Source organism: Scyliorhinus torazame, chromosome 18 (assembly GCF_047496885.1).
Source record: "Scyliorhinus torazame isolate Kashiwa2021f chromosome 18, sScyTor2.1, whole genome shotgun sequence".
Classification (NCBI taxonomy): Eukaryota; Metazoa; Chordata; class Chondrichthyes; order Carcharhiniformes; family Scyliorhinidae; genus Scyliorhinus; species Scyliorhinus torazame.
This window is the reverse complement of record NC_092724.1, coordinates 87224354-87240506: the sequence shown is the minus strand read 5'-3', so window position 1 is coordinate 87240506 and position 16153 is coordinate 87224354. Positions and strand designations below refer to the sequence as shown.

Below are 16153 nucleotides of genomic sequence, written 5' to 3'. Positions count from 1 at the left end.
AACCCATTGTTACTGATGGCCAGCAGTAAGTAGGAGTTCAGCCTAATGCAATGGTTTCCCAGCTACACATGCTAATGAGTCCCAACTAAATACGTTAATGAGGCCTAGTGAGATATGTAATGGTGGCCAACTATATACATTAAATGGCCCTGCTAATTATGTTAAATGGCTCAGTTGGTAAAATGGACTCTCCCCGTGTCTGTGTGGGTTTCCTCCAGGTGCTCCGGTTTCCTCCCACAACTCCCGAAAGACGTGCTTGTTGGGTGAATTGGACATTCTGAATTTTCCCTCAGTGTACCCAAACAGGTGTGGCGACTAGGGGATTTTCACAATAACTTCATTGCAGTGTTAATATAAGTCTACTTGTGACATTAATAAAGATTATTATGAATATTTCCCACCCTGCTCGTCTCCAGGCAGCAAGAGGATGATAGAGGCATGACCTGGAGTTTTTGCCTTCCTTGGACTGTGCCTTGGTCAAGGCACTAGTGAGGGGTTTACAATGACCTCAGCTCTTTTAGTCTAGGGGGAAAAATGAGCCTGAGTCTCCACTCCGGATCACTACCCGGTGGTTTTAGGCATCATATGAGGACAGGACTTGGTTCAACCTCCTGACAGAACTGACTATGTGAGCTCACATGTGAAGAGACACTGATTAGAGAGTCACTGATGACTCAGGAGAGATGGGGAGGAAACTGGGCAGAAGGTAATGCATTTTGGAAGGTCTAATACAGGTAGGGAATATACAGTGAATGGTAGAACCCTCAAGAGTATTGACAGAGAGATCTAAATGTACAGGTCCACAGGTAACTGAAAGGGGCAACACAGGTGGAGAAGGCAGTCGAGAAGGCATACGGTATGCTTGCCTTCATTGGCCGGGGCATTGAGTATAAAAATTGGCAAGTCACGTTGCAGCTGCATAGAACCTTAGTTAGGCCACACTTGAGTATAGTGATCAATTCTGGTCGCCACACTACCAGAAGGATGTGGAGGCTTTAGAGAGGGTGCAGAAGAGATTTACAAGGATGTTGCCTGGTATGGAGTGCATTAGCTATGAGGAGAAGTTGAATAAACTTGGTTTGTTCTCACTGGAACGACGGAGGTTGGGGGCCACCTGATGGAGGTCTACAAAATTATGAAGGGCATAGACAGAGTGGATAGTCAGAGACTTTTTCCCAGGGTAGAGGGGTCAATTACTAGGGGGCATAGGTTTAAGGTGCGAGGGGCAAGGCTTAGAAGAGATGTACGAGGCAAGTTTTTTTACACAGAGGGTAGGTGCCTGGAACTCGCTGCTGGAGGAGGTGGTGGAAGCAGGGACGATAGTGACGTTTAAGGGGCATCTTGACAAATACATGAATAGGATGGGAATAGAGGGATACGTACCCCGGAAGTGTAGAAGATTTTAGTTTAGGCGGGCAGCATGGTCAGCGCAGGCTTGGAGGGCCGAAGGGCTTGTTCCTGTGCTGTACTTTTCTTTGTTCTTTGTTCTTTTTGAGTGGTAGTGGGAGAGAGAGATTAATTCAGTGAGTACTATGTGATATTTGATGGATTGTTTACTGTAACTAGTTTTTAACGTCCCATTTTGCCAGCTGCGAATATGTACTCCAGATGAAAGGGAGAGATTATGTGAACAGGACCCAAGAATTACATTCCCATTACATGGGATCTGTGGTAAGTTCAAAGAATCTGCCTTCAGCTGTCTGTCTATCTGTGCCTGCAGATCTGTGTGTCTGTGTGAACGTGCCAGTATATTAATATGTGCGTATATAAAGAACATAGAACATACAGTGCAGAAGGCAGCCATTCGGCCCATCGAGTCTGCACCGACCCACTTAAACCCTCACTTCCTCCCTATCCCCGTAACCCAATAACCCCTCCTAACCTTTTTGGTTACTAAGGGCAATTTATCATGGCCAATCCACCTAACCTGCACGCCTTTGGACTGTGGGAGGAAACCGGAGCACCCGGAGGAAACCCATGCAGACACACGGAGAAAGTGCAGACTCCGCACCGACAGTGACCCAGCGGGTAATCGAAACTGGGACCCTGGTGCTGTGAAGCCACAGTGCTAGTTGTGCTACCGTGCTGCCCATATGTTGACATGTATGCATATGTCAACATATATTTCATTACAGTGAAGGTGTTTCATAAATGCAAGTTATGTATGTGTACTTGTGTTTGTATATATAAATATATATATGTGTGCCTGTCTATTTGTGTCTGTGTGTACTCACCTGTATAAGCATATGTGTAACTGCGTGTGTATATATTTTATTACAGTAAATGTCAGTTGTTCAGTATCTGTATGTTTACAAAGAAGTATGTGTGGGGTGGATTTTCCCAATCCTGTCGTTAGAACATAGAACATACAATGCAGAAGGAGCCATTCGGCCCATCGAGACTGCACCGACCCACTTAAGCCCTCACTTCCACCCTATCACCGTAACCCAATAACCCCTCCAAACCTTTTTGGTCACCAAGGGCAATTTATCATGGCCAATCCACCTAATCTGCACGTCTTTGGACTGTGGGAGGAAACCGGAGCACCCGGAGGAAACCCACGCAGACACAGGGAGAATGTGCAAACTCCGCACAGTGACCCAGTGGGGAATCGGACCTGGTACCCTGGCGCTGTGAAGCCACAGTGCCATCCACTTGTGCTACCGTGCTGCTGTTGATAGAGTTGGAGTTGGAAATACTGGAAAAATGTGTGTGTGGGTGGGGGGAAGAGTGTTAAATTGGGACAACTCCCTGATGCATTCCCACCTCTGTGGAGCTTTCCCAGGGATTCACTGGAAATGGAGTCAGCTCTATGTTCCACAGAGGCACACAGCCAATTAGGGACATTAGGAACCCACTTAGGAGCCATTTTGCATCAGCACTGGTATTTTTGCCTATCAGAGTGCCTGCCCCCTCTTCCCCCCCCAACCCCCCTCATCGACTTGTGGAGGCTGCCAGTTCAATCAAGGCCTTCAGAAGAGTATTGGATAATTATGTAAAAATAAAAGAATTGCAGGACTACAGTGAAAAGCTGGGATAGTGGGAATAGATGAGTTGGTCTTACAGAGACCCGGCACAGACACGGCAGCCAAATGGCCTCCTTCTGTGTTATAATTCAATTCTATGGACCAAGACAGCTTCCATGTTGAGGCTCCCTGACGGTTACCCACTTGCCTCGGGAGCCTGCCTTCCTTCCTCAAAAAGACGGCAACTTTGGAAGTGATCCATTAGGTGATTATCTCCTGGAAGGCTGTTCCAGTGGATACGCTGATGACATGGGCATGCTCCAATGTTAGTGTCCCCTTACCAAACAGAAAGCCCAGCCCATTCTGTGCGTGTGTTTGTGGGTGCATGTGTACGAGTGTGTATGCATGTGGGTGGGTGTGTTCCTGTCTGTAAGTGTGTGCACGCACATGTGTGTCTGTCTATGTGTGTGTGGGTGGGTGGGTATGTCGGTGGATCAGTAGGTGTCAGTGTCTGTGTGTGTGTGTGTGGGTATGTCTCCGTGGAGGGTGTGTGTCAGGGGAATGTGTCTAGCTGTAGCTGTGTGTTGATTGCTGTATTTTCTTGTAGTTTCAGGGTGGATCTCAGCAGCAAGCACCAAGCGGACAAGGTGTGTGTTTGATCTAAAATTTCTGAGCTGAAAATTGAAATTGAAAATTGAAAATCGCTTATTGTCACAAGTAGGCTTCAAAAGAAATCAGTTGCGATTCTCAAAGTTGAGATGTGTAAGAAAAGGTCCTTTTCAGGTGTTCTAGAATTGGCAGGCAGGCTGATATTGTTAACTTTAAATGTCATTCATTTCTATATTTTGCTACTTCTTTAGTTTCACTAAAATGATCATGTTTTAGTTTCTGTCAGCAGTAGCAGCAGCGAGTTATCAGCTTCAGTGACAGTTTCAATATTCAGCTCCATTTCCGTTGCCTGTGTTTCTCTGTTCCCTCTGTCACCAACTCACCTCTGACCTCCTTTAACTCAAACCTGTCTGGGCATGTTCAGAAATGTAACTGGAATTCCCATTATCCATGACCTGGACTGCCCGGATACCCCTGCTCTGATACCCCAGCCAATACCTCCACTCTGATACCTCAAACAATGTCCCCGCTCTGATACCCCCCCCCGCTCTGATACCCCCCCCCCGCTCTGATACCCCCCCCGCTCTGATACCCCCCCCCGCTCTGATACCCCCCGCTCTGATACCCCCCCCCCGCTCTGATACCCCCCCCCGCTCTGATACCCCCCCCCGCTCTGATACCCCCCCCGCTCTGATACCCCCCCCGCTCTGATACCCCCCCCGCTCTGATACCCCCCCCCCCGCTCTGATACCCCCCCCGCTCTGATACCCCCCCCCCCGCTCTGATACCCCCCCCGCTCTGATACCCCCCCCCGCTCTGATACCCCCCCCCCGCTCTGATACCCCCCCGCTCTGATACCCCCCCCGCTCTGATACCCCCCCGCTCTGATACCCCCCCGCTCTGATACCCCCCCGCTCTGATACCCCCCCGCTCTGATACCCCCCCGCTCTGATACCCCCCCGCTCTGATACCCCCCCGCTCTGATACCCCCCCGCTCTGATACCCCCCCGCTCTGATACCCCCCCGCTCTGATACCCCCCCGCTCTGATACCCCCCCGCTCTGATACCCCCCCGCTCTGATACCCCCCCGCTCTGATACCCCCCCGCTCTGATACCCCCCCGCTCTGATACCCCCCCGCTCTGATACCCCCCCGCTCTGATACCCCCCCGCTCTGATACCCCCCCGCTCTGATACCCCCCCGCTCTGATACCCCCCCGCTCTGATACCTGATATATTTTTCATTTCCATTCTCCTGCCTTCTCCCCTAACCTCATTCTATTATTAATCAAGAACCTGTCTATCTCTGTTTTAAAGACACTCAGTGACTTGGCCTCCACAGTCTTCTGCGGCAAAGAGTTCCACAGATTCACCACTCTCTGGCTGAAGGAATTCCTCTTCATCTCAGTATTAAAGGATCGTCCATTCAAACTGAGGCCATGCCCTTGGGTTCTAGTTAATCCTACTAGTGGAAGCACCTTCTCCACATCCACTCCACCTAGACCTTTTAGTATTTAGTAAGTTTCAATGAGATCCCCCCTCATCCTTCTAAACTCCATCGAGTGCAGGCCCAGAGTCCTCAACTGCTCCTCATATGAAAAGCCCTTCATTCCCGGGATCATTCATGTGAACGTCCTCTGGACCCCCTCCAAGGTCAGCACTTCTTTCAATACGGGGCCCAAAACTGCTCTCGATATCCCAAATTATCAGAGCCTTACACAGTTCCAGCAGTACATCCTGCTCTTGTATTCTAGCCCTATTGAAATGAATGCTAACATTGTAATTGCCTTCCTAAGTGCCAACTGAAGCTGCATGTTAACTTTAAGAGAATCCTGAACGCGCACTCATAAGTCTCTTTGTGCTTCAGATTTCTGAACCCTTTCCCCATTTAGAAAATAGTCTGCCTCTATTTATCCTACCACCGTGCATTACTGCACACTTTTCCACATTGTATTCCATCTGCCACTTCTTTGCCCAGCCTGTCCAAGTCCTTCTGCTTCCTTAATACTATCTGTCCCTCTACATACCTTTGTATTATCTGCAAACCTAGCAACAATGCCCTCAGTTCCTTCTTCCAGATCGTTAATGTATATCGTGAATAGTTGTTGTCCCAATACTGACCCTGCAGAGCACCACTAGTTACCAGCTGCCATCCTGAAAGGGACCCCTTAATCCTCACTCTCTGCCTTCTGCCAGTAATTTAATCCTCTATCCATGCCACTACCTTACCTCTAACACATGGGTTCTTATCTTAATTAGCAGCCTCCTGTATGGCACCTTGTCAAAGGCCTTCTGGATATCCAAATGGATCACATCCACTGGCATTCCCTCATCTAACTTCATCGTTACCTTGAACAGATTTATCAGGCATTACCTTCCCTTGACGTGCTGACTCAGCCCTATTTTACCATGCGTTTTAGAGTACTCCACAATCTCATCCTCAATAATAGACTCTAAAATCTTACCAATGACCGAAGTCAGGCTAACCGGCCTATAATTTCCCGTCTTCTGCCTCACTCACTCTTGAACAGGGGTGTTACATTAGCCATTTTCCAGTCCTCTGGGACCCTCCCTGACTCTAGTGTTTCCTGAAAGATCGCTACCAATGCCTCTACAATCTCCCCCGACATCTCCTTCAGACGTCTGGGGTGTAGTCCATCCAGTCCGGGTGATTTATCCACCTTCCGACCTTTCAGTTTCCCCAGAACCTTCTCCTTAGTGATGGCCACTACACTCATCTCTGCCCCGACTCTCGAAGTTCTGGTATGCCAAATGGTGTCTTCCACCGTGAAGACTGATGCAAAGAACCTATTCTGTTCCTCTGCCATTTCTCTGTTATTACCACTTCTCCAGCCTCATTTTCCAGTGGGCCAATGTCTATTTTTGCCTCTATTACCTTTTATATCGAAAAAAACTCCTGCAATCTTCTCTTATATTACTAGCTAGCTTACGTTCATATTTCATCTTCTCCCCCTTATTGCTTTTTTAGTTGTCCGATGCGGGGTCAGAGAATCCCGCCCCTGATTCCAGCTTCTCCCTCTCAAACTGCAGGGTAAATTCTATCATATTGTGGTCACTGCCCCCTAAGGGTTCCTTCACCTTAAGTTCCCGAATCAAGTCAGCCTCAACACATCGGGTGCGATCTAACAAAAAAAACAGTCCGTTCTGGGCGGGATTAGAGGGTTCATTCCTGGCTAATGTAGTGCCAGGAGAGTCCCTGCTCTCTAATGGCACTCTGTTTTTTTTGGGCCTCAGCAGGAAACACCCCACCAAGGCCGCAATCAGTCGCATTTCCTGCCCATCAGTGCAGGGTGAGATCAGGGCGCCATTTTAAAATCTCCTGTCCCCGAGGTGACCCCACCAATGTCCCAACTTATCTGTTGGTTCAGATCACGCCATTTCACGTGATCTCGTTGGACCTCTTGAGGTGTAACAACCATCGGGGAACAACCACTGGTCAGATTCCAGCATCTGCAGTAATTTGCTTTTAACAACCATCGGGAATCCAAGAGAGGCCTTTCACAGGATTTACAGGCCACATCCCGCCCGATTCTGGCGGGATGCGGCCAGTAAATTTCACCCATCACAAAATCCAGAATTGCCTGTTCCCTAGTAGGCTCTGTCACAAGTTGTTCCAAAAAACTAGCTTGTAGACATTTCACAAATTCCTTTTCTTGGGATCCGATACCAACCTGAATATTGAAGTCCCCCATGATTATTGTAATATTGTCATTCTTATATGCCCTTCATATCTCCTGATTTATTTTCCGCCCCCCCCATTCTGACTACTGCTAGGGCGCCTGTACATAGCTCCCATCAGGGTCTTTTTTCCTTTGCAATTCCTCAACTCTACCTACATATTCTACATCTTCTGACCCTATATTGCTTCTTGCTTTAATATCTTACTAACAAAACAACTCTGCCCCCCCACATATCCTTGGATATTTAGATCCCAGCCCTGATCCCTTTGCAGGCACGTCTCTGTGATGGCCACAACATCGTAGCGGCCAATTTCAATGTGCGCTACAAGCTCATTTACCTTGTTTTGTGCATTTAGGTACAACACCCTCAGTCCTGCATTGACCATCCATCCCCCTTCTCATAGTTCTCCCCATATCTGCTAAGCCTGAAGTTTGAGTACTGTTGCTTTCTATACTTCATGTTCTATTATGTATTCTAGAAACTTTACTAACCTCTCCTGAGCCTTCCCCCCCCCCTCCTTAACTCGCGCTCTCGCCTCCTTTAACTTTGATTTTCTATTTTCCATACACCTGAACCCTCCCCCATCACTATTTAGTTTAAAGCCCTATCTACAGCCCTAGTTATACAATTCACCAGGATTCTGGTCACAGCTTGATTCAGGTGAAGACTATCCCATCGGAACAGCTCCCTCCTTCCCCAGTACTGGTGCCAATGTCCCATGAATTTGAACCCATTTCTCCCACGCCAATCTTTGAGCCACGGATTTACCTCTTTAATTTTATTGACCTTGTGCCAATTAGCTCGTGGCTCAGGTAGTAATCCAGAGATTATTATCTTTTTGGTTCTGCATTTAATTTAGTCCCGAGCTACTCATATTCTTTCTGTCCTTGTTCTACTACGTTGTTGGTACCTACATGGACCACGACAACTGGATCTTTACCCTCCCACTCCAAGTTCCACTGCAGCCCTGATGAGATATCCCGAACATGAGCACCAGGCAGGCAATACATCCTTCAGGACTCTCGATCCTGGTCACAGAGGACAGTGTCAATGCCCTTAACGACACGCCGGTGGGATGCTCCATTTCGCCGGCTGGTCAATGGGGTTTCCTATTGTGGGGCAGCCCCACGTCATCAGGAAACCCACGGGTAGCCGGCAAAACGGAGCATCCCAACAGCGGAGAATCCAGCCCCTGATACCTCACTCTGATCCCCACTCTGATACACCCTGAAATCCCACTGTGATACCCCGCTCTGGTACACCACCCTGAACTCCAATCTGATACCCAATCTGATACCCTACTCTGGTACCCCATTCTGATACACCACCCTGAAACCCCATTCTGATGCCCCACTCTGATGCCCCACTCTGATGCCCCACTCTGATGCCCCACTCTGATGCCCCACTCTGATGCCCCACTCTGATGCCCCACTCTGATGCCCCACTCTGATGCCCCACTCTGATGCCCCACTCTGATGCCCCACTCTGATGCCCCACTCTGATGCCCCACTCTGATGCCCCACTCTGATGCCCCACTCTGATGCCCCACTCTGATGCCCCACTCTGATGCCCCACTCTGATGCCCCACTCTGATGCCCCACTCTGATGCCCCACTCTGATGCCCCACTCTGATGCCCCACTCTGATGCCCCACTCTGATGCCCCACTCTGATGCCCCACTCTGATGCCCCACTCTGATGCCCCACTCTGATGCCCCACTCTGATGCCCCACTCTGATGCCCCACTCTGATGCCCCACTCTGATGCCCCACTCTGATGCCCCACTCTGATGCCCCACTCTGATGCCCCACTCTGATGCCCCACTCTGATGCCCCACTCTGATGCCCCACTCTGATGCCCCACTCTGATGCCCCACTCTGATGGCCCACTCTGATGCCCCACTCTGATGCCCCACTCTGATGCCCCACTCTGATGCCCCACTCTGATGCCCCACTCTGATGCCCCACCCTGTTGCCCCACCCTGTTGCCCCACCCTGTTGCCCCACCCTGTTGCCCCACCCTGTTGCCCCACCCTGTTGCCCCACCCTGCTACCCCACCCTGGTACCCCACCCTGGTACCCCACCCTGGTACCCCACCCTGGTACCCCACCCTGGTACCCCACCCTGGTACCCCACCCCGGTACCCCACCCCGGTACCCCACCCCGGTACCCCACCCCGGTACCCCACCCCGGTACCCCACCCCGGTACCCCACCCGGTACCCCACCCCGGTACCCCACCCCGGTACCCCACCCCGGTACCCCACCCTGATACTACTCTTTGATGAACATAGAACATAGAGCATACAGTGCAGAAGGAGGCCATTCGGCCCATAGATTCTGCACCGACCCACTTAAGCCATCACGTCCATCCTACCCCCGTAACCTAATAACCCCTCCTAACCTTTGTTTTTGGACATGAAGGGCAGTTTAGCATGGCCAGTCCACCTAACCTACACATCTTTGGACTGTGGGAGGAAACCGGGGCACCCGTAGGAGCACCATGCAGACACGAGGAGAACGTGCAGACTCCGCTCAGACAGTGACCCAGAGGGGAATCAAACCTGGGACCCTGGCGCTGTGAAGTCACAGTGCTAACCACTTGTTCTACCGTTCTGCCCACTCTGATACCCCACTCTGAATCCCCAGGCTGAATCCACACTCTGAACCTTCAGTCTACTACTCTGATACCTCACTCTGATCCCCACTGATACACCCTGAAACCCCACTTTGATACATCACCCTGACCTCCACTCTGATGCCCCACTCTGATACCACAATCTGAAACCCCACTCTGATACCCCACTCTGATACCCCATCTTGGTACTTCCATCTGATACCCCTCTGTGATACCTCAATTTGATATCCCAAATTGATACCCCACTCTGAAACTCCAATATGAGACCCTGCCTTAAAACCCACTCTGAAACTCCAATCTAACACCCTCTCCTAAACCCCACCCTGAAATCCCACTCTGTTCCCCCTCTCTAATACCCCACCCAAAAACCCCATACTGATAACTCACTCTGATACTCCTCTGATACCCCATTCTAATGCCTCACTCTGAAACTCCACTCTGATACACCACTCTTATACCCCTCTGAATCCTAACTCTGACACCCCACTTCTGATATCCCACTCTGATACCCCACTCTGCTTCTTCGCTCTGACACCCCGCTCTGACACCCCGCTCTGACACCCCCGCTCTGGTACCCCCGCTCTGGTACCCCCGCTCTGGTACCCCCGCTCTGGTACCCCCGCTCTGGTACCCCCGCTCTGGTACCCCCGCTCTGGTACCCTACCCTGATAGCCCATCCTGATAGCCCATCCTGATAGCCCAGTTCTGAAACCACTTTGTAAGCTTTCATTCCGAGAGTTAGTGTTTTCAAAAATTGAATCAGAGTCACGGATGATTTTAAAGTAATTTATTAAATTGTTTATTAAAATCTAACTATTTAGATAAATAGACACAAAACACATCGGACATGTGATTAATGAGAGCAGTTTGCTGATGCCAGAGGACAGGGGCTGCACGGTAGCATAGTGGTTAGCACAATTGCTTCACAGCTCCAGGGTCCCAGGTTCAATTCCCAGCTTGGGTCACTGTCTGTGCGGAGTCTGCACATTCTTCCCGTGTGTGTGTGGGTTGCCTCCGGGTGCTCCGGTTTCCTCCCACAGTCCAAAGTTGTGCAGGTTAGGTGGATTGGCCATGCTAAATTGCCCTAGGTGTCCAAAATTGCCCTTAGTTTTGGATGGGGTTGCTGGGTTACGGGGATAGGGTGGAGGTGTGGGCTTGGGTAGGGTGCTCTTTCCAAGAGCCGGTGCAGACTTGATGGGCCGAATGGCCTTCTTCTGCACTGTAAATTCTATCACTAGTCGTGCAGGGCAAGTGTTGGCCTTGGCAGCCTGTAGCGCTGCTCTCCAGGATGCCCTTTCTGGTCTCCCCCACTCTGAGGAAAGCAGCTGTCTGATGAGGACTGCCCACTTGCCCTGCGAGCACCTATTAATATACATTATTTCTAGGGGCCAGTTGTTTACCACATGCCAATCAATTGTTTCAGTAGTTCTGGTCAGGTACTCAAGGTGTCACCTTCTCTCTGTCCATCACATTGGCCGAAGTCACCTTTCAGCTTGTCTCACGCTGGCTGCTATTTGGTAATTCCTGTCAGAGGGTACACAAGCGGCCACAAGAGTCCTGGAGAGCACCATTCTCTTTGGAAATTATCTTATTTTATTAGCCACTGGCTGCTAGGAACAGGTAACATTTTCTTCTAGAGAGTGAAGAGAACCAATCTTCGACCAAACGGCCTCAATTGTGCCTGCAAAACCTATAAGATCTATATTCTGAAAATTCCCACTTCTTGCAAAGGAACGTGGCTGACAGGAGATTTGTCCGAAGAGAGTTATCTGAGGGTGTCTGGACGGGGAGAGTGCCTGTCCAGGGAGCAACTTCCATAGACAAGTCAGTCCCAGAGGAGTATGTCTGGAGCGTGTCTGTCCAAGGGCAGTATGTCCGGAAAGAATCGGTCCATGGGAAGTTTCATAGAATTTACAGTGCAGAAGGAGGCCATTCGGCCCATTGAGTCTGCACTGGCCCTTGGAAAGAGCACCCTACCCAAGTCCATGCCTCCACCCTATCCCCTGAACTCAGTAACCCCACCTAACCATTTTGGACACCAAGGGCAATTTATCATGGCCAATCCACCTAACCTGCACATCTTTTGACTGTGGGAGGAAACCGGAGCACCCGGAGAAAGCCATTGCAGACACGGGAGAACGTGCAGACTCCACACAGACAGTGACCCAGCAGAGAATCGAACCTGGAAGCTTGGAGCTGTGAAGCAACTGGGCTAACCACTGTGCTACCGTGTTTGTCTGGGGAGAGTCTGTCCATGGATAGTTTGTCAGAGGAGAATCTGTCCACAGAGAGTATATCTGGGGAGAGTATGTCTGGGGAGAGTATGTCTGGGGAGAGTATGTCTGGGGAGAGTCTGTCCCGGGAGAGTCTGTCCCAGGGGTGTGTGTCAGGGGAGAGTCTGTCCCAGGGGATTATGTCTGGGATAGTCTGTCTAAGGAGTGTATGTCCGGGGAGAGTCTGTCCCAGGGGAGTGTGTCAGGGGAGAGTCTGTCCCAGGAGAGTATGTCCAGGGAGAGTCTGTCCCAGGGGAGTGTGTCAGCGGAGAGTCTTTCCCAGGGGAGTATGTCCTGGGAGAGTCTGTCTAAGCAGTGTATGGCCGGGGAGAGTCTGTCTAGGGGGAGTATGTCCGGGGAGAGTCTGTCTATGGGGAGTCTGTCCCAGGAGAGTCTGACCCAGGGGAGTATGTCCTGGGGGAGTCTGTCCCAGGGCACTGTGATCGGGGAGAGTCTGTCCACGGGGAGTGTGTCTGGGAGAGTCTGTCTAAGGGGTGTATGTCCAGGGAGAATCTGTCCAAGGGGAGTATGTCTGGGAGAGTCTGTCTAATGGGTGTATGTCTGGGTAGAGTCTGTCCCGGTGGATTATGTCTGGGGAGACCCTGACTAAGGAGAGTATGTCAGGGGAGAGTCTGTCTAATGGGTGTATATCTGGGGAAAGTATGTCCCAGAGGAAAATGTCTGGGGAGAGTCTGTCCAAGGTGAGTATACCTGTGGGGGACTCTGTCCATGGGGAGCATGTCCGGGGAGAGTCTGTTCCAAGGGAGTATGTTTGGGGAGAGTCTGTCCACGGGGAGTAAGTCTGGGGAGTGTCTGTCCCAGGGAAGTATATCCGGGGAGTGTCAGTTCCTGGGGGGCATGTCAAGGGAGAGTCGGTCTAAAGGGAGTGTGTCTGGGGAGAGTGTCTGTCCGGGGAGAGTATGTCACTGGGATTATGGTTGGCACAGTTAGCACTGTCGCTTCACAGCGCCAGGGTTACCAGTTCGATTCGCAGCTTGGGTCACTGTCTTGTGTGGAGTCTGCACGTTCTCCCTGTGTCTGCGTGGATTTCCTCCGGGTGGTCCAATTTCCTCCCACAAGACCCGAAAGACGTGCTGTTAGATAAATTGGACATTCTGTATTTTTGCTCCATGTACCTGTACTGGCACCGGAATGTGGCTTTTCACAGTGACTTCATTGCAGTGTTAATGTAGAGGACTACTTGTGACAATAAAGATTATTGTATTATATATCCAGGAGAATCTGTCCAAGGGGTGTATGTCTGGGGAGAGTCTGTCCACGGTGAGTGTCACAAGTATTGTCACAAGTAGGCTTGCATTAAGCATTGCAATGAAGTTACTGTGAAAAGTCCCCAGTTGCCACATTCTTGCGCCTGTTCGGGTACACAGAGCAAGAATTCAGAATGTCCAAATTACCTAACAGCGCATCTTTCAGGACTTATATGTCCAGGGGAGTGTGTCCAAGGGGTGTATGTCTGGGGAGAGCCAGTCGAAGGAGAGTATGTCCAGGGAGAGTCTGTCCAAGGGGTGTATGTCCGGAGAGAGACTGTCGAAGGGGAGTATGTCTATGGAGTGCCTGTCCAAGGGTGTATGTCGGGAAGAGTCTGTCCCAGGGGAGTATGTCCGGGTAGAGCTTGTTGAAGGGGAGTATATCTGGGTAGAGTCAGTCCACAGGGAGTATATCCAGGGAAAGCCTGTTGAAGGGGGAAGTATGTCCGGGGAGAGTCTGTCCTTGGGGGAAAATGTCTGAATAGCCTGTCGAGGGGAGTATGTCTGGGGAGAGTCTGCCCATAGGGAGTGTATGTCCAGGGAGAGTCTGTCATAGAATTTCATAGAATTTACAGAGCAGAAGGAGGCCATTCGGCCCATCGAGTCTGCACCGGCTCTTGGAAAGATTACCCTACCCAGGCCCACACCTCCACCCTATGCCCATAACCCAGTAACCCCACCCAACACTAAGGGCAATTTTGGACACTAAGGGCAATTTAGCATGGCCATTCCACCTACCCTGCACATCTTTGGACTGTGGGAGGAAACCGGAGCACCCGGAGGAAACCCACGCACACCCGGGGAGAATGTGCAGACTCCGCACAGACAGTGACCCAAGCCAGGAATCGAACCTGGGACCCTGGAGCTGTGAAGCAATTGTGCTATCCACAATGCTACGGTGCTGCCCAAAAAAATTTAGAGTACCCAATTCATTGTTTTTTCCAATTAAGGGTCAACTTAGCGTGGCCAATCCACCCACCCTGCTAATCTTTGGGTTGTGGGGCGAAACCCACGCAAACACAGGGAAAATGTACAAACTCTATACGGACAGTGACCCAGAGCCGGGATCGAACCTGGGACCTCGGCGCCGTGAGGCAGCAGGGCTAACCCATTGTGCTGCCGTGCTGTCACTGGGAGTATGGCCGGGGAGAGCCTGTCGAAGGAGAGTATGTCTGGGGAGTGTCTGTCCACTGGGAGTATGTTCGGGGAGGGCCTGTCCACGGGGAGTATGCCCGGGGAGAGTCTGTCCACAGGGAGTATATCTGGGAAGAATCTGAATTTGTGTTGCTACTTTTCAGGACATTCCAAAACCTTTCAAACAAAAATTCATAACCAGTGTAGTGATGGCAACCAAATTGTGCACATGGGGATGTCACAAACTTATTAGTCTCTTAATTATTGTTAATTATTAAAAATCTGTAAATGGTGATATTGATTTAGTGATAAATATTGGCCAGGACACTGGGCAGAAATCCTTGGCTCCTCTTTGAAGTAATTGCATGGAATCGTTAACTGCAGCGAAGAGGACCTCAGTTTAACGTCTCATCCTAAAGACGGCTGCTCAGACTGTGCAGCACTCCCTCAGTGAGCCTGGATTACATACTCAAATCCCTACAGTGGGACTTGGACTAATATCCTTCTGGTCGAGAGGTAGGAGTGAGACGGGTTCCTGATGGAAAGGGGAAGGTTTTTTTCCAGGAGGGGGTGATTGTGGGAAAAGGCCAAACAGCAATGCACATTCCCACTGGTCTCAACCTCCTGCCTCAGGAGGATCCTCAAAGGGGGAGAAAGCAGGAGATGAAGAGACAGTAGAGGAACAAGCTTAAATTCTCACGGTAAATGTATCTCCTGGCAGATGTGGTTGGAAATGCGGCGCTATCTCTTATGCAATCCACCGTGGTTCAGCATGTGCTACAGATGGGCTTTGATCACAGTTTGATAGAGAGTTTGGTTTGTGACAAGTACCTGCTCTCTGGGTCACAGTATTGCTCAGTCAGTGACCTTCTCTCTGATCTACTCGGGCCCGAGGAAGGAGGAAGAGATAGGAGGCAACTAAACACAGGTATTGACTTCAAAACACAAGTTCCTCTTGCTTCCTGTCGGAATTTTTCATTGATTTTCATGTCTGATCGGGTGGTTTTGACTGTAAAATGAGAATAGCATGTTTTCACTGTGAGATCTCAAATAGGGAGCGTCACTGGCAAATCTCAGAGTGTGTTCATCATGGATTTTTTTCCAGACCCCAGGACTGATTGGTCGTTTTTATTTTGCAGGGGTTGACCAGAGACCACGGGAAGCCAGACCTGCTCCGAGCGAGGGGAGAGAAGCAGCAACCCAGAGAAGGGGTAAGGTGCAGCAGAGAGTCCTCGCTAGTCTGATGATTCAGGGTCTCAGATAGAAATAGTGTTCGTTCTGCTGGGCACTGACAGTATGTTCTTTCAATTGATCTCATCATCACTAGGGTAGGGTTAGGGTCGGATGAAATGGAATTTGGAAGGGGGAGCAGGGGAGGTGGGAGCGGCAGCCAGGCACCTTGCTCTTTACACACCTCTGTCCAAACTGGGATGCTTGTGTTCAGATTTCAGGATGGACAGGCTCTTCCTGAAACGGTGGTGGAGGCAGAGACCCCCATAACAATTAAGAATTAATAATAATAATCTTTATTATGGTCACAAGAAGGCTTACATTAACACTGCAATTAAG

General features: G+C 50.3%; 1 protein-coding gene across 4 annotated transcripts in view; it reads left to right on the top strand.

Moving 5' to 3' along the window:
* The window catches only part of LOC140395345 (baculoviral IAP repeat-containing protein 7-like), a 94039-nt gene that overhangs the window by 35224 nt on the left and 42662 nt on the right, over nt 1-16153 (top strand). For 3 of the 4 annotated variants that reach the window (XR_011936162.1, XM_072482985.1, XM_072482986.1), the window contains exons 3-6: nt 1590-1671; nt 3574-3613; nt 15306-15512; nt 15724-15795. Coding sequence is in view for 2 of the 4 variants with exons in the window: in XM_072482985.1 (XP_072339086.1) it covers nt 1590-1671; nt 3574-3613; nt 15306-15512; nt 15724-15795 (401 nt within the window). In the remaining 2 variants the exon portion in view is untranslated. The remainder of the gene's footprint in view (nt 1-1589; nt 1672-3573; nt 3614-15305; nt 15513-15723; nt 15796-16153) is intronic. The other variant, XR_011936163.1, reaches the window with a different exon arrangement.